The sequence below is a fragment of the Cyanistes caeruleus genome, chromosome 1, assembly GCF_971803275.1.
Source record: "Cyanistes caeruleus chromosome 1, bCyaCae1.hap1.1, whole genome shotgun sequence".
NCBI lineage: Eukaryota > Metazoa > Chordata > Aves > Passeriformes > Paridae > Cyanistes > Cyanistes caeruleus.
The window spans coordinates 106,534,664-106,553,664 of NC_141701.1; the positions used below are offsets into that span (position 1 = coordinate 106,534,664).

The 19,001-nt window shown below is 39.9% G+C and overlaps 1 protein-coding gene across 2 annotated transcripts in view; it reads right to left on the reverse strand.

The window, feature by feature from the left end:
* BMPER (BMP binding endothelial regulator) overlaps positions 1-19,001 on the reverse strand; it is a 147,993-nt gene that overhangs the window by 32,523 nt on the left and 96,469 nt on the right. For both annotated transcript variants that reach the window (XM_086847771.1, XM_086847762.1), the window contains exon 13: positions 12,546-12,882. In XM_086847771.1, coding sequence (XP_086703897.1) covers positions 12,546-12,882 — 337 coding nt within the window. The remainder of the gene's footprint in view (positions 1-12,545; positions 12,883-19,001) is intronic.

Below are 19,001 nucleotides of genomic sequence, written 5' to 3' on the forward strand. Positions count from 1 at the left end.
TTTGTAGAGAAATATGAACAGCACTGAGAGACAGAGAGAAATAAAGGAGGCAGGTGAAGAAAATTCTTGGGGCTACAGTGTACAGTTTGCATGCAGCTGATAAAAAGAACCATGCAGTGTGAATTCCTTGCTTCAAAAACCAGATGGGAATCCTGGCCAGGGATATCACTGGCTACATGTAATATGGACTATGGCTATGGAATAGATTATGTCAAGTAAGGGAGCAGTCTAGACATCTTGGGAGAAAGCACAGGCTCATGAGAGAACATACTGCCAGGGAAATTTGTTCCTGTGGTGTCTCTCTGCCACCATGTTTGGTGTGATCTCACCCAGCTGTGCAGAGTACACCGTTCACAGATGCCTGCTAATTGCATTCTTCATCTGTAAGAAATGGGTGGACACCAGTTTGAAATGACTGTATAGAGATCAAACTAACCAGAAAGACAAATGATCTGGAAATCAGAGCAGGTGAGCTAAAGGAGAGCTGGAATACGAACCAAATATCCCTAACAAATGGCCTAAAATGACTGTGTAGTGTGTTTTTGATTTTGGGCTAGTGGATATTTTGAAGTCAGATCTTTACTGCTAATGGTTGCAGGGAAGATTTGGACCTTTGGTAAAGCGAGGAATTGTGATGCAAGTAGTGAGAACTACATTTTTCAGATGCTGACAAAACACAGCCAAAATAACATATAGAGCCTGAGATCATATTAACAAGCTCAATGGCAGATAAAATAGGCACTTTTTTGTGGGATCTGTTTAAGTTCTTCTCTGATTATCGAACAACATTCAACCCCTTCTAGTGATATATCGGTGATCTTTACTGTCAGCAAATCGTTTTTGCCTTCAGACTATTCCTCATGCCAGCCAGTCCATAAGGCATTTTTGAAAATGCTTTCTATAACCACAACAAATCTTAAAATTATTGAAAGTTTTTCTGTCATCCTTTGTGGACAACAAGGACATCTATAATCTATGTCATCACCTTGCCATACTCCAGGGAATATGGAAATTTTTTTTTCATGAACAATGGGATGAAAAATTAATACAACAGAGGAAAAACCATGTAAACAGACTGATGAACAGAACAACAAAAATGGGCTTTCAAACCTCAGCCAAATCTTTGATATCTGAACACAGAGTTCAGTGGGGGTTTTCTTGCATATTGTCTCCTCCTGCTCCAAAAGCAAGTGTTTTATAGTCCATGCCTCAATTCATTACTAGGTTTTGACTTATTTTAAGGTTCTTACTTGCCAAAGACACATTGCTGCATGGAATATTAATGAGGTTGTCATCTCTACTGGGCCTTAAAGGAGCAGAGAAGATTTAGTGCTCTCTTAAAAAAAAAAGCAATGCTTTTTTCTGAAAGTTTGAGAATTTGTGCTTTGACAAGAATAAGACAATATACTTTTTGTGCATGCAAAACTTCTTAAAATCCCATCAGAACTTGAGCTTGAGGCCAGGAACTGGGCATTTTCACGTTTTAATCTCAACTCTGCTCTTAGCTTCCTGCACAGCAAAGAAGTCTTTCTTCATTTCAACAGCTTCAAACCAGGGTACAGTGAGAATTAGATGTTTACACTGTGATTTGAAAATGTAAAGTGCTAAGAAGGAGCACTTAGGAAATGAACTTTGTAATCTTTTCTTTGCTGCCATGGTATCCACCATCCTCAACAAGCTCTTCATGTACTCATAGACTACATAATCTTAAGCACTCACTCTCTGTAAACTACATACCTCATTTGAGAGCTGATGTACAAAAATCAGCTGTCTGAATACCTTAACACTTATAACAGCTTCCTCTAGACTTATCATAAGAGAAATCACTTGTTATTAATTTTCACATGCTAATTTATTTTAGCTTTTATGTTTCAGAAATATTATGTAAACAGAATGTTAGCTGTAGGAGTACTTGGGAATGCAAGAAAACATATGGCTCCAACCCTTCAGTATTCCCAGCACATTCACCAACAATTTTAATTTCTACTGGCTTAAGTGGAGGAGTTAGAGAGAGACTTTTCTGATCCTCTGCATGTCATGATGAAGGGGTGAAATCACAGCACCTGCTCTCACAGGTATTTTGGGTGAAAATATAACCCTGCTGCTCCCTTTGGGTGAGGAAGGTACTCGTTATAGTGCACTTCAGATCCAGTGGCATTTTAGTTCTACTCCCTGCTCCAGGATGACGCTGGCAATCTCCATAAGTCTGTGTCTGCTTTGATGAATCCACCAGAGACAGAGTTAATCATGGGAGTAGTCACAAATGTGTTTCCAATGGGCATCTCATCAGTTTAAGAGTGGGTGAACCCAACACACATACCATACATTATCCAAGATTAGGGATTGTAGTGGCAAACATTTAAAATGCATAAATACATACTCTCAGATAAGCACAAGTACCTGTGCCACCATTTTTGCCTGCTTCCACTGAGTCTGCTCTTTGCTTTGGAGCTACGATGCCCAGGGATACAATAATCCTCAGGAGCTAAAATTTGCCTTCAGGGGTCATGACCTTTTGTTGTCATGCCCCAAGCCCTCACCAGCACTTGCCCTGCCATACATGTAGGGCCTGTGTGCTCACAGTTAATCAAGGGCTGCATCTGTCTCTCATCTCACTGTTGGTGCCTGGTGCTTGATCTGCTCTTGCACTCAGAGCTCACTGCCCAGAGTGTGAACATTTTGCAGGTTGAATAGCAACAGGAGATCACCTCAAAATGGATTGTACTGTGTTTGTTTGAGGTACTGTGTAAATCACAGTGTGTAAATCACAGTAAGTCCTGTGAAGTGCTGATTCCTTCATGTGCTGTGAAGAACAATAGAAAATTGAGGCTTGAATAATTAAAATTAATTGCTTTTCACATTAGCAGTTTGTACACTTGAGAGAGCAAGTGTGGTGTATGGGATCTTCATACACCTCTCAGTACAGTGAGCCCTTATGGGGACAGACAGGAAAGAAGATTTGTCTATACCCCGGATTGCTGCTTTATACCACAGACAGCTACTTAAAAGCTGACATAATGCAGAAGTCCACAGAGATCTCAGAGCCTGGGAACATCCCAGATATTTTGTATGCCCTGTGAGATTGAGAAAACAAGACAGCAAAACTGAAGGAAAAACCTCTAACTACTAAAAACACCCACAAGAAAGCTTTCAGCTAAATCTAATACATATAATGCCTCTAGAATAATGTCAAGACCCCTCACATGCAGCAAGTCAGCTCTCCAAAATACAGGGAGAGAAAGTTTGATAAATTCCTTTGAGCTGTCAAAACCTTCCTAAGGCAAACTTTCTACAGAATTTTTTTTTGTGCTGGTCACAGCTCACGTCCTGCTTTGTCTGGTTGTCCTGCCAGAAATATAAATGAACTCATAAGAATAACAGGAGGATTAGGTTAAGCTTATTTTTAAAACATTTCCCACAAATTCATCTCATTTGCCCGCTTATAAACACCCTTGCTCATCTTTGTGCTGTGTCTAATTAGGTAGGATAAAGTGCAGGTGACTTAAAATATGAACTAAAATATAGTAGCTTTGCAATTATGCATGCTAAAGGAAAGATAATTAAAATGTCATGTTATGAGATGTAAACTGATTATCTCAGGGGCCTGAAAGCATTTCTCCCCCTTATATGACATGGCACAGTTGGCCATCTACCATATGGGTGGGTTTCCTCTTCCTTGCAACACTTACTGACCTCTCCCTAAGGCAGAATATGAGATCTGATGGGTCAGTTTCTTGAATTATTTATTTACAGAAATAGACACTGCCATCAGCTAAGCATCTCTGCATTTTATTTAAAGTCAATACTGCAATAAAGCTTAAAACATGAAAAGCTAAAATTAAATTAAAACAAATTTGCAAAGAAAGCCCTGCTGAGAACCTGTCATAGAGGTTAATTAAAATGAGATTGAAGTGAGGTCTTGAATTTTGTAGCAGCTGTAGTTAAAAATCTGTGGTACCTGACAGTCATATATGGTGGTTTCCTCTGACGATGCTTAAAACTTTTCCAAATAGCATCTCTCCAAAAATGGGATTTGTTTCTGCAGCTAAAAAGAAATACTTCAGAGTAGCAGGTATTTTTTTTTGGCAATGGATTAAGTTGCACCAACTGGCAGATGGCATCTTTTTATAATATTTCCACAAGGGAGGATATAAATCGGCTTTTCTACCAGTTCCTATGCACACCTTCTCTCTTCTTTTTAAACATCATGCATTTTAGTATAATACTGAAAGTGGTGCTTTCCAGAATGGGAAAGGGCTCTTTCAAAAACTATTTATTAGTGTATGCAACAGGGATGTGCTTGTATTTCACCATGGCAGTCCTACAGCATGTTCACGTTCACTGTGAAGTAGTGGCATTTGAATATTGTAGCTTTAATAAGAATATTTATGATGGTGAACTTTATATTAAAGAAATTATGCCTAGAGCATGTTTTGAAGCCTATCAAACAAGCTTTGAAAAATGTGAGTGACAGCAGACCTTCCACTGCAGGTTTTTTTCTACAAGATTCTTACAGATAAGAAAAAAGAACCACAACTGAATTCTGGTCAGCAAAACACAGAGAGGATCTCTCAGTTGCCTGTGTCCAGACAAATTAGTTTTTTTGCCTTGTAAAATCACTCTTTAGTTTTCCCCTAGGGAAAAATAGACCAGCAAATAGGATATGGGTGTCCAGATTTGAATGTGTTTTCTTTTGTCTACCCCGGTAAAGAATGCTGATGAAACAACTAGCTGAAGTTTTCTGAAATTATCGGTGGTACAGCAAATGGTGGGAAGACAAAACAAGGATTACTAACTGATGCAAAGATTACTGTAATACAGCTGCCTGGGACAGGAAAATTCATAATGTCACCCAAATACAGCAAAATTCCCCTTCAATGAATCAGAATTTTATCTCATGACTTCAAGGCACTGTAGAAAAAAAACCCAAAATCAACTACCAAACCTCTAATAAAAGTAATACAGGAACAACAAGTTCTAAGAATGCAGTCCATAATGATAAGGCATTGGGCATACCCTGCTTTTCTGTTAGATGTCTCTCCCCTCCTCCCTACTCCATAGCACCTACCATCCTTTAGGATCATTTTTGTCTCAGTCAAACTGACCTTACAGTTTCACATGCAGAGTCTCACATCTGTCAGACAATGGACAATGAGGAAGACAGCAATAGGTTATGAAACACCTGACTTGAATTTCATTGAGCCAGGTAAAAAACCAGAAAGAAACGGAGTTTTACTAGACAGAAGCACATTTTCATCATAAGTCTCTATATACCTCCATTTATGATAATGACAAATTAAGTTCTTTCCTGGAAAAGTGAGAAATGAAGCCTCATAATGCACTTACAAGCAGTAGGAAATAGTATCTCATGGGTTGTGATCATGTAATTAGCATGCAAAACAAAGACATTCCAGACATGCCATCCTTTGAAGGAAAGGAAACTTCCAGGGGTTTAATCACATAGTAGTATGCTGCTTCATCTGGTTTTCCTATAACAGATCTCTCCTTGTTTAAAAAAAAAAATTAACTTTCCATATAGGGAAGTACGAAGTCAGTTACTGGGGAAGCATGCACTCCTCAGCTGGAAGTAAGCTATGGACAGTCCCAGGTGAATGGTGTCTATCCAAAACCACTGTTTTGTCAGATTTTGGAGCTCTCTCCACCCTAATACCTCCCCCCCACTGAATCCAAATACCTCAACAGGAAAGGAGACATCTGTGAATCCTCTGGCACTGCTTCGATGTTTTACAGCTGTAATAACCACTGATACAAAGAGAAGAATGTTTTCTAGCCCCAAATTCCTGAGGTACTTTTCTAAACACACACAATTGGATGGGACTTAGCTACATGAAAAATACCCCACCAGGGTAAGGGGTGTGGGGAAAGATAAAGAGGACTCATGATCTGCAGAAAATTGAGCTCAGCTCTGCTTTAGATTTATCTTTTCTGACCACTCAACCCATTTGTCCAAATCCAAACTTCTAATCTTTACATCTAAACAGTATTTTTCTGGCAGCTTCCACTCACTCACTCTTGGGTATAACAGATGAAAAACACTTCAAGGAGGGGGCTTAAAACAATGGTGATCTATATACTTACATATATGCAGTAGTTTGCAGTACCCTTTACCATTAGCATATAGGCAAGGCAGTTTGATGCTTGCTCCTAGAAATCCCAAAGTGCATCAGACACCACAAAGTCCATTTTATATCATTGTTAGCACTGTCAGCCACCAACAGTCTAAGTAATGGTGCCTCTTACCTGTATTTCAAGTAGTTCATCACAGCCTTACACAAAATGTACAGGTTGACATTGAGTGATTTGGGGGATAATAATTCATACAGGGGCATAAAGAAAAGACAGTAGGCAGCCCAGACAGATGTGTGGGGAGAACTGGTTCCCAAGCACTAGAGCTCTTGCAAGGGTTGGGAACACACTGGTTCTCCCAGTGCCTGTGCATCTACTACCAGAGTGCTGTGCAGCCCCTCAGAAGGACCTCAGCAGGTTGGAGTGATGGGCAGAGAGGAAGTGTCTGAAGTTCAACAATGGCAAACGCATGGTCCTGCACCTGGGGAGGAATAACCCCATGCACCAGCACAGGCTGAGGGCCAAACTGCTGGGAAGCAGCTCTGCAAAGAAGGACCTGGCAATGTTCCCTTGTGGCCCAGAAGGCCAATGGTGTCCTGACATGCATCAGGAAGAGCACTCCCAGCAGGTCAAGGGATGCGATCCTGCCCTTCTACTCAGTGCTGGTGAGGCCACATCTCGAGTGCCGTGTCCAGTTCTGGGCTCCTGGGTACAAGGGAGATTTGGAGCTCTTGCAGCAGGTCCAGGAAGGGCAACAAGGACTGGGGAACTGGAGCATCCTTCTTATGAGGGAGTTGGGCCTGTTCAGCCTCAAGAAGAGACAACTGAAAGGGGACATCATTAATATGCATAAATTGCCAAGAGAATGTTTCCAGGCTTGGTGATGCAAATCAATAGGAAAGGAGGAAATGGGCAGAAACTGATGCACAGGAAGGTCCACCTGGACGTGAGGAAGAACTTTACCGTGCAGGTGACTGAGCACTGGAATAGACTGCCCAGAGAGGTTGCGGAGTCTCCCTCACTGGAGATATTCAAGAACCCTCTGGACACAGTCCTGTGACATGTGCTCTAGGATGATTCTCCTTGAGCAGGGAGGTTGGACAAGAACACCCCACTCTTATCCCCTCCAACCTTACCCATTTTGTGGTTCTGCAATTCATAGAAAACTCACATCCTCATGCAGATTTGCTTAAAAATAAAGAAAAGAAACAGAAATAATAGTTTCAAATATTTTTAAATTCCTTTCTAACCAGAAGTTCCCTGGGTCATGCAGCTGCTCAATGACAATTTGCTCAAGAAGTTGAATAAATTGTTTCATCCTAAACTCCTCTCTGTTGTGGTCATTCTGCTGCTAGTACCCAGACTCAGGGCCAGCTTCAGGCAGATAGTCTGACAGGCACAGAAACATCCATTCCTCAGCACAAGGGCCAGTGGAAGCAAGATCCAGGCCCTGCTCTGTGCCAGGTCTGTAAGGGGACCAGTCAGTTTCATGCCATCAGTCCCTTTCTTGAGCCAACACTACTGGCTTTGTCTTAAAGGGGGACACAGGCCAGCTCTGCCCTGGGGTGGGTGGAAAGACAAATGTGGAGGCTGCTTCAGCAGCAGCAGCCAGGACAGGAATCATCCTGGTGAGCACTAAGAGCTACAGCTGCCCTGCACTTACACCACAGAAGAGCCCTGGAGCAGCTTGGCCTCAGCTGGAGCAACTGCTGTGCCCTAACTCACATCCAGGACCTGAAAAGCTTGTGGGGAGAATTTTGCAATATGCACCTTGGCAGTAAACTGAGGGTTCCAGAGAACCCTGTTCCATCCACCCCTTAAACACTTGAAACAGGATTTTCTTAAGTCATTCTTCAGTGTATACTTTTTTACCATCTTGCTGAATGAACATAGGGGCATAACTACATGAATTTTACAGCTGTAGGACATCATTAACAGGAAAAAAGACCTTCACACCTTTTGCTTCAAAGCCACAAATCCTTCGTCCACATCTTTCAAACAGAGTTTGTAATTACCTTTGCAATGCACTGGCTCACATGTTCTCTGTAGCCATTTTATGGCATCACTGCCAATCTTAATAACAGAAATCTAACAGGCTACACAACATTGTGATTTATGCTTTAACTGCAAGCAGTAATATTTTCTCTAGTTAAGTGAAAGTTTTTAGAAAAACTGCAAGACTGCAGTGGTTAATTGCATAAATTTAATAGGTTAACAGAGATAGAAACTCTTTTACTGATTAACCCAGAACTACAGATGGAGTAATGTCACCATATCACAAGGAACATTTAAGTTAAGAATTGCAATAAAGTAGATTTGCAATTCTTGAATGCATGTGATTAACAGATTCAAACAAATCATGCTATTAGTATGTTAATTATTGCTTGCCCTAAAACACTGATGATTAAATTGAAGTGTTTAAGAGAAAAACACGTCCCAGGACAATTACAAAACAGAAAAAGAGTAATTAATTATTCAGAGTGCTATTGCCTGCTAAAAATACAATAACAATAGAAAATATATATATATATATTAATAATAGGAAGAGCAATAATCATAAAAAGACTAATTTTAAGAGTTAGGGACACAAATTTTCCAATGTGAAATAGAGGAATCTACTGCATAGCAAAACCAAAATACTGAAGATACTGCCTCAAAGTTGTGGCAGTAGTGAGAGACACAAGAACTGTCTAATTAGTCATTTATCAACTCAGCTTTTATGTAGGTGTATTAGAGATGGGCAATACACTGATACCATGTCAATGTCATGTTCCAAATCTGTTGATGCAACTGTTAAAAATCAAAAGAGCCCACCAACCTACTAGAAAGCCATGGATGCTAATGAAGGCAGGTGTTCAGGGAGTGAGTCCTGTCTTCCTCTACAGTGTCTCCTGCAGCCATATTTCTCCCTCCACAAAGCAGCATTGCTGTGGCTCTCTCACTGCAGTCCCCAGACCCATGGTAGGGGCTGCCTGCTCCTATGCCTCCCAAGGGGGCTCCTGAGGGGTGTCAGTCATGAACAAGCAAAGCAGGCATGGGGACACACTGGTGATCTGCCCTGCATGATCACATTGCTCCCTGGCCTCACCTGATGGAGTCACCTGCAGGTCCCTGCCACAGCACAGCTCAAAGATGCACAATGAGAGTAGCCATGGGGTAGGTTTTGGTGAGCACAGAAAGGGTGAGCACAGAAAGTCCTCTTCTCCATTTTCAAGTTCCCCAAGATCCCCAGATCTTCACCCATAAACTTAAATGGTGCCATAATATTTCCCAATAATGTGATAGAGCTTTTTCTGGTAACAGCACAAGATATTGAGATAGTATCACCTATTTTTAGTTCTGCTTATACTCAAGAGCAGTTTCAGGAGTTTGAGTGACAGCTTTATTGCATACATGGTTTAAATATCTTGCCTAAAACTTGATGCTGAGTAACCTTGGTAACTTTATTTTACTTTTTTCTTTCAAAGACCACTCTAGGATGGTTAGCCATAGCAAGGCATGTGGCAATGGTGATGGCACTAACTGTTAATCTCTTCTTCACACAGGATTTATCAAAATCTCTTAGAAATTCAAAATAGTTTCTCTGCTTAAAGAACTTGCCTCCAAAAAGTTAAACCCTAAGGGTTATTTTTAGAGTATTACTCATGAGTACTGAACAACTAGAAATGCATTAAACAAAAAATACCAGCCCCAAACTAAACAAAGCAAGCCACAATTAAAAAAAACCATAAAATGTGTTTAGTTACAAAAGAACTTAAAAAGTGGTGTAAAATTAGATACTAAATTTGTTAGTCTGCAGTAAGGACTATTTCAAAATCCTTCCTCACACACTTACATTGTGTGTATGGCATTCCTCTGCCATATGCTTTGCAGGGAAACACAACATCAGAAAAAAAGGGTTAAGGGAAATGTGCAAAACCTAAGGTGTCGCAGATTTCTCAAGGTCAACCTCAGGAGTTAACATGCAGCTAGGTCTTTGCTCTTTAAAACATGAACTATATCCTTTTCACTTGACCATCACAACAACCATGCTGTATGTTTTTTGGATGACTAAGAAAAGGAGAAACTACAACCGTAAAAAGAATGAGTCTAAAATGAATTTGAGGTATCTTCACAGAAATCTTCCCAGTAACACAATGTCAGACAAATGTTTGCAATGCATTGTTCTCTGCCTTTTTTTGGTATTTGGAGAAAACACACCCTAATTCCTAATGATCCTGCTGAGTATATTTCTATTTCTGAGAATTTTTATTAACAGCAAGTCACTAACTGAGCAGGAAAATTAAAATGAAGCAACGTCAGTAATATTTGCAAGAATGACCAAGAAAGGTTAACTCTTGAAAATATAATATTTCAAAAGGAAAAATTCCATAATATGTAATGTTGGAGGGTAAAAACTGAGAAACTACTAAATTCAACGAGACCATTGTGAGAAAATAAAATAATCTAACCCTATCATTCTGCCTCCTCCCTTTTCTTACTGCTAAGAGCCTTTTTAGAGTTTAAAAAACCAAATTTAAAATAATTTAGTTAAACTTAGCATGAAATTAAAGAATATTGACTAAATATACCTTTCTAAAAAAACCTCAGTTAAAAGCTGTGTTAATTTGAATTTCTTTTAATGGAAACTAAATCTCCTGCAAAAGCACATCACCAGTAATGAGTTATTTAAAAATAAATTAATAAAAAATGCAAATCTTTCTTGATTGTGTGTCCCGTAATTGTTACCTCCTTGCGGACATTTCCTGGTATGAAAAATGGTTGGTCATAGACAAAATTCTTTGCTACAACTTTATCAGTTTCTAACAAGAAGCAACATTCTATTAGATACCATTATTTATTATTTATTATTATTTATTAGCTATAAATTATAGTTTATCTTCATTCCTGTGTTGGAAGCTGAGCATTTTAACAGCTAGCAACATCTAAATGGAAACAAATGAACGTCTACTTCTGACAAAATATGATAGTCATTTCAACACACCATTTCCTGAGGGAAAAATACACTTTTCTACAAAAGGACACAATCAAATTAAATACTTGCTTGATTTCATTGTCTTTCCAGAGACAAACATTAGACATCATTTTAAAGGAACAGAAAATCTCTATAGTAATTCTTGAGTGCAAGAATGCAGAATTTTTTTGACTGTTGTAGCCAAAATATAAATCACTTTCTGCTGTGGTGTCAGGAAGTGTATTGCACTAAATTAATCACGAGCTACTTTAGAAAAGGAACAAAAAATCCACTGCAAAATTAAACAAATCTCTCTGTGCCTGTTTTCCATTTGCATTGTCATCACTTACCTTTAAAGAACGATGGAAGTGAGATGGGAATGTTGCTGAAATGTATTTAACAGACCCTGTGTGTGTGTTAGCTTCTCTAGTGCTCTCTATTGTGCCTTCCGCCATTGGAAAAGATAAAGTATTATAACCTGCACAAAATATAATCTTTACTCTTTGCTAGGCTCCTAGCACAGGGATACACCACAGCAAAGTCTAGAGGCACACAGACTACAAGCCAAGCTGTATGTCTTCTTCTAGCATTTCCTAGTCGCAGATGTATTCTGCTGGATTAGATAAAAGTCTGTCTCATTAAAAAAAAGAGGAAAGGCAATTCATAAGGGAAATCAAGTCATTCTAGAAAGCTTTTCCTAATAAATCAAATAGTTCAGTGGCTGTGCCCAAGTGGGGAAAGCTGGGAGCACAGAAATCAGGCAGCTCCACCCACAACCATACAACTGTGGCTCAGCTTGCTCTTACCTTTTATGTCAGGCAATAAAAAGAATAGACAATTGTATTTACTGAGTGAAGGGTAAATAAACTCATGCCAATTAAATAACAGAAAATATGTCTTTGTGGTTTAGACTGTAAGCATTTTAAAGACAAAAGAATATTAAATAATTCACTCAGACAAAGATTCTAGATCCTCATCTGTCCTTCTTTTCTCCCAGGGCAGGACAGGCCATGCATAGAATTTTTTGTTAACTCTCCCCTTTAAACTCTCAACCCACAAACCACACCATTGAAGAGGCATTAGACATATTTAATATCCCTGCTTTAATAAAATAATTTTCAAAATGTTTCTGGGAAGACACACTTCTGTGGACCACAAGCAATAGCAACTGAAGTCAGCCTCAACTTTACAACTGAGTTTGAAATCAGAGGGAGTTTACAAAAATGTTTTGAAGTCTCCTTCCCCTCTTTCTTCAGTCTCCAAAAATACTTTTTCTCAAGGTTATCACAAGCCTGCCTGCCTTTTTCACTGTTGGCTGCTCAGGTCTCTTTGCTCAGGACCATGTTCTGATTCTGGATTCAGAAAACCTCCCATAATATAAGCCTGTATATCTTCTTAGCAAAATCTCAAGACATGTTCAAGTGCTACTGAAACAGAGCCTACTACGTGTTTTTTCTCTTCACAAAGTAACTTAGTACCTCCCTCCACAGCAAGGCACACTTACCTGTAAAACGTGGTATAGTCCACCGTGGAATGGCAGCTCTGGAACTCCCACGCTTTGAGTTTCTGGCATTCCCGGTGAGCTCGGAGTTTCACCCTGACTGTCCCATGACAGAGCTCGGGTACGGGTTTTCTCTGTGGGCGGCTGCAGAACTCATTGGACTCCACACGCCAGGATTCAGCAAAGTCATCCACATCAAACTTAAAATTCCCGTCCCCCCCAATCAGGTCATCTCGTTTGTGCCCATTGTAATTGCCACACAGACCACAGAGTTTGCCTTTCAGATGAGGTGCAGCCATGACTTCCACAAAACTGTCTCCATCCCATGAGATTTCCAAGCCTAATAAAAAGATAAGACAAAAATGCACCCAAAAAAAAAAAAAAAAAAAAAAAAAAAAAAAGAGAGAGAGAGAGAAGCAGGAATTGAGGATAACAAACTGCACCTTATGTTTGTGAAAAAGTGTTAATGGGAACCTGAACAAAGCCATTGGCTTAGTTCTGAAAATGCTGTTAGATTTTTATATAGCTCACAATAAGTGCCTCTGGCAACTGCAGTGTTTCTTAAGTTACAGTCAATTACAAAACATTCATGCCTATTTCTTCTTATTTCTGTTCCTTCTTGTTAATGAATGGGGTTATCCTAAAAAATATGGAGCCAGGGCAGGATATCAATATCAAAGGAGGGCTCTTGCAAAATTCTACCAATTGAATTTGCTATGGTAAATTTGTAGCTGATTTCGCATGGGGACCAGAATTTCAACCATTGGTACCCATTGCACAGATAGTGGTCATACAAAGATGCTAATGTCTCATGAGACTCCAGCTGTGACTTTATGTAAAACGTCCTATTCTTGCCTACAAAGCTGATCACTCGTTGGGGTGAATACAACTATTCCAATACAAGGTACTTTATTTTGTGTGAGTAGAAAGAGTTAAAAAAGATTACAACAAAGATATATCAGATTAGCAAAACCGTTGTAAGAAAGCATTCTGAATTGGATTCAAACTGTTCATTCAAAAGGTATTAATTACCAGTGTTTTGAAGCTGTCTGCATAAGTTAGCATCACTGAGAAATGATGATAAACATCTAACCTGTATCTAGTGGCTGGGATGTAAGCCCTCCACTACAATTTGCTTTACAGGAAGGTTTGGCACTTCTAGAACATCAAAATCAAAGTTACTTTTTGTGAGTGACATGCATTTTATCTGTACCCATCTAAAAGTTAGGTGTCTAGCTGAAGTCAGCTGTCTAGACCCTTTGATGGAGTAAAATAGGCAGCTCTGGATCACCACAGGATTGTCTATTGCAGAGGGAATAAACTACTTCCTGAATGTATTTCTGTTCCCAGCGATACTCTAGAGGGACTAGAGATCATGTGGAGACTAAACTTCCAGTTTTTATCTGAGTGTCTGTAAATTAAACAAACTCCATTCTTTGAGGTGTAAATAGGCAGCTCATAAGGGAAAACAATTTTGATATCATTTGGGATAAAAAAAACAACAATAAACATTGCTGCTTAACTTCTACCCAAAAATGGCCGTTCTTGTAATTACTTCCAATGTCTCCTGAATGGTTCTATGCCACATCTGCAGGAACCCTACATCTGAAGACAATTTTGCTAATGTTAATGTATTCTCATAAAATACCCATGAGCAGCCATTAGTTAAGGATAAACACAGGATCCTGCTTTTCAATAGGATAATCCAGATTTTACCCTGTTATCCCTACTTAACCAAGAATATCAAAGAGCATCACTCTGTGGTGCAGGACAAGGGCTTCACTCCAGCATTCTTCATTTGCTGTGTGAACTTCGCACCACCCTTTCCCCTTGTAAATTTGTGCTTGTCACTGTGTGATCCAAATCCTGCCCTATCCTCATGTAAGTAATTAACATACCAGTGACTCAGTTCAAAGTTGGAACCCTTCCTTCAGCAACACATTCCATTGTCTCCTATGACAATTCCTACCTGCGCTGCAAAGGAACAGGGTGAGGTTCAAGTTGAATTTATGGCTATAGAAGGGTTCATCCATCTTATCATCCTGCCCCAGTGCTTGTGTACGTTACACCATGTCTCCAAGGGTTTGGAGAATGATTTACTCATCAAGGCTGTGAAGGTAATTCTGCATCACCTGTCACTACAGTCTAATACACTGTTTGCTTACCACCATAAGTTAGCTATGGTAGCACAAATGTATCCTAAGCTAACTATGCCTGAAATCAGTTTCAAATTATCTCAGAAACCCAGCATGGATGGGGCCACTGTCTCCTCCTCCAAAGGCACTTTACACCCAGCCAGCTGAGAAATTGTGCAAGACTACAACTGCTAATGAGGCCAGCACAGTGGCAAGGGGGAAAGCTGCCTTTTAAGCTGCTTCATACATTATCATTGCTGGACAAATTCAAAATCCAGCTGTCTTTGCTTCTGACAACACTGAACAAAACAAAACACAGCTTGATTGTTGTTGTCTTGCAGACACAAGATTAATACTGCCGTGCTGGCACTTAGAAAATACTTGCCATTAACTTATAAACCAAGATTTCTTCAGACTTGAGAATCACATAAACTTTCTCAAAGTTTAAAGCATCAAGATCCAAATTCTCAGACAGTAATTTTCAGAAAATAACTATAGTTTTTAAGGTTGTGTTCAAGTTCTTCCCCCAGAGAAGCTCTCTACTTTAAACAAAGTCAGAAAAGACTGGCTAACAATTCTACCTTAAGTTTCCTTTTAGGAATACTTTTTTTCCTTAAGGCAAAACCTACTAACCTTCAGTGAAAATACATTAATTATGAAAGGTTAATTTGAAAAGTTTTCTGAATATTTATGTCCTCTTTACCTGAGTTAATTTACTTGTTCCATGTTGCTTTTGTAGGCCTACAAAAGGAATGCAGGTATGCAGAAGAATAACGTAAAATTATGGCTTTTCTTCTCAGCATATAAAAATGCACATTTTTAAATCTAGAGATTCCTGTCTTGATTACTGGATTTCATTCAAGAGACTCACTGTGTAACTGCCACATGAACTTACTTCCCTCTAGCTGGTATGGCTTAATTACACTTTATTCTGCTGTAATTGCTCAGATGGTAAGGGTAATTTCTGGCTTTGATGAACAGCCTAAAGGTTTCTGTCCACAACAGAGCTTGTTCCTTTTTGGAATAATAAGGAAGGGTATTTAATCCTACACGTATGATAATTTTGTTGGAGCCTGATCGCACTGTGCAGTGTGTGCCTTTTGTTTGTTCACAAGCAGAAAGTCCAGTTAGTCTCTGTAAACCAGTAAGAGCTGTGACAGACAGGATTATGCTACAGAACAGTGTTTGAAATGGTCTCTTTGGCAGACAGAAACTGTTTGGAAGAGTTTCTTGGTGCCTATACTCCCCCTTTCTTCCCCTCTCTCAAAATGGATGAGTTTCCCATTCATTTGGACAAGAATCAGAATTCAAGGGAAGAGAAGCCAAAGGATGCAACATCTGTCCCATTTGGGGATGTGCAGAAAAGGAATATTCTCTGAGTTACTTTTTAATTTTTTCCAACTACCCCCTCTCTTTGAAGGATGCTTAACCTACTTGTTACTTGATTTCTTAACTTGGCACATCATCTGCTCTACTCCATTAAAAAAAAATCCTTCTTGATTTATGTGTATCACACACTAAGTTCCCCATTATGGAAGCTCTCATCAATTGTTCTGCATGATTTTTTCATGGCATCCTTGAGATTTAAAGGCATCCTCAAGAACTGGCAAATGACCCTTCCCTAAAGATTCAATGCCAAAGTGGTACAGAAAAAGTGCAGCAAAGGGGCTTTGTGCCAAACAGAGTGCAGAAACAACAAAATGCTCATGCAATAGAGGAACAGATAAGTAGCACCAGCCCCATGAAACTCTATTCTTGTCTTTCTAACACAAATTTGGATAAGGACTCAACACATCCCAAGCACACCCATAGCTGTCAGTGCAGAGTGCAAGGACTGCTGCTGCGTGGCATCCAGGGCTACAGCTGGTGAGGAATTTAGCAACAAAACAGGTTTTCACTGGAAAATGCCAATTCATCAGAACTGAAATGCTTCAGGGAGACATATCGTATTCAATGAACTTCCAACACAGCACAGGCAAGGCTCCAAGCTGGTTTCCTGCCAGCTCGCCTGGTGGGCTGCCTGGAAGCCTGAGCAATCAGGGTATAAAACTCCAGGACTGCCCTGCCATGCACACTGCCCTGTAGCCAGGGACCACAAGACTTCCTGAAGCTTTGGGCTTCCCTATTTTATCCAAGGCTCAATTCCCAGATCTGCAAAAGAAAAACCAAAATCCGTGGGAATGCTAGCTGAGCTGTAAGCACCAGACCCTGCATTTCCCAGCCCAATTTTACTTTGAATTTTACTTCTAGTACAGCAGTTTTGCTTATTTTTCATTACTTCCTCCCTCTCTTTTTTTCACCCTACACTGGGAAAGCATATATTTTTTAAAAATCCATGTTTCCTTCTGAAAGAGAAATTTCTCCAATTTTTTTCCCCCAGCACTCAGAACTTCCTGCAGAACAAAACGTTTGCCTTTAAACCAGTTCTACTCAGCACATTCTTCCTCTCTACAGCCTGCTGCTTGTCCTCTCCCAGCAAAATGGAGCCAGATCATTCTGCTACTTTTCAGGCCTTATGTGCTGAGGAAAGGAGGACTTGGCCCATCATACCATTGTATTCAGAAAGAGAAACCTGATCCTGCTCCGTTAAGGGGAGGAATTATTTAGGCAATAATTTGCAGTGATTACACACTGTTTGGTATGTTGTCATGTGCCATGTTTGCACTTCCTCTGCCAACATATGGACAAGGATGTGTGTAGTCACTTATTAGGCTTGCACCAGAGACAAATGGAATAGCAGCAGGATTAGCTGTCATTCATCTTCAGTTGAAAACCTTTCCTTGGCTTGTGGTTGGCTAATGAAATCCACATCGCCTGAATTCATAGTGTTCAGCTGGCTGCAAAGAAAAACCCTCAAGATGCTTCTAATTAGAAGTTGTGAATAATGGTCAACTTGTGTGCATTTTACAGACAGCCACAAAAATCTGCATTGCCACTTTGAGGAATGAGCCCAGAGCCGGGATTTACATTATGTATGCAGACTCACTTTTCCAGAGGCTATATGAACAGGTGTCTAAATTCTCAGGTCAACAGTGGGTGCTAGTGTCCCCCTTGAAAAAAAATTACGCTAGATAATGAGTATGACTATGCGTCACGCCTGCGATCGTATCACTCCATAAGAAAGACTGGTTTCACTGCTTTCACATGGCATTTAATTGAATTAACAGTAAATAGTATTCTCACTGAAACAGTACTTCACTGTGTAAGTGAAATCTCCCAGGACTACAGTAGTACCTAACACATGCTAATGAGAAAGTTTTAAACTTCCCCTCAGTATTTATCTATACGAAGATACTATAGTTTCAGAACAGTTTATCAAAACAAAAGTAAGTCCTCTGGTTTTGCATTTTGACAATTAATCTATTTTCTAAGACTCAAAACACCTGAAAGAATGCTATTTCCCTTCCCTGTTTCTAGAAATAAGGTAGTATATTCTATAAAGTTTCTAATTTCCTCTTGCTTTTGGTGCTGTAGACTTTACTCCTTGCAGAAAACTTCTTACTTGGGCACAAAGCAAGCCAAATAAGATGGCACTGAACAATAAATTAGGCCTTGTTTTTCAAGCCAATGTCTCCATTTTTGTGGATAACCCTAGTGAAATATTTCCATAATTTTACAACCTAAACTCATTAAGCAACATTTACAACTTAAACACATTAAACTCAAGACATCTATAACTATTAATTTGTATAATTGATCACCTTAACTGCAAGGTATGTTGCTGAAACTTTTAAAAACATAATTTTATGTTTAAGAACTGATATCCTCTCTGTTCTTATCTGTAAGTATCAAATAGTACAGTCTGTTGAGCTTGTATGACAAGATTTTGGAAGCAGAGAGCTACAGGGGTGGCTTCTGTGAGAAGCTGCCAGAACCTTCCCCCATGTCCAGTGAAGCCAATCGCAGCTGGCTCTGAGATGGACCAATTCCAGCTGTCTCCAAGATGGGCTCAGCTTTGGCAAAAGTGGTAGCACCTCTGGGATAACATCTTTAAGAAGAGGGAGAAAAGCCCTGTGCAACTGCAGTCAGAAAGAGAAGGGAAAGTGCAAGATAAATTCTGCAGTCAGTGGAGAAGAAGGGAGAGGAGGCACTGGGGCAGATGTTCCCCTGCAGCCCAGGATGCAGACCACAGTGAGGCAAGGCTGCCCTCCTGCAGCCCATAAGGGTCCATGCTGGAGTAGAGATCCACCTGGAGGAGATGGAAGTCTACAGGAGACTGTGACCCTGTGGGAAGCCCATCCTGGAACCATGAAGAGAGGAACACACCCTAGAGCATATTTTCTAGTAGGACTTGTGATCTGATGGGGAAGCCACATTGGAGTCT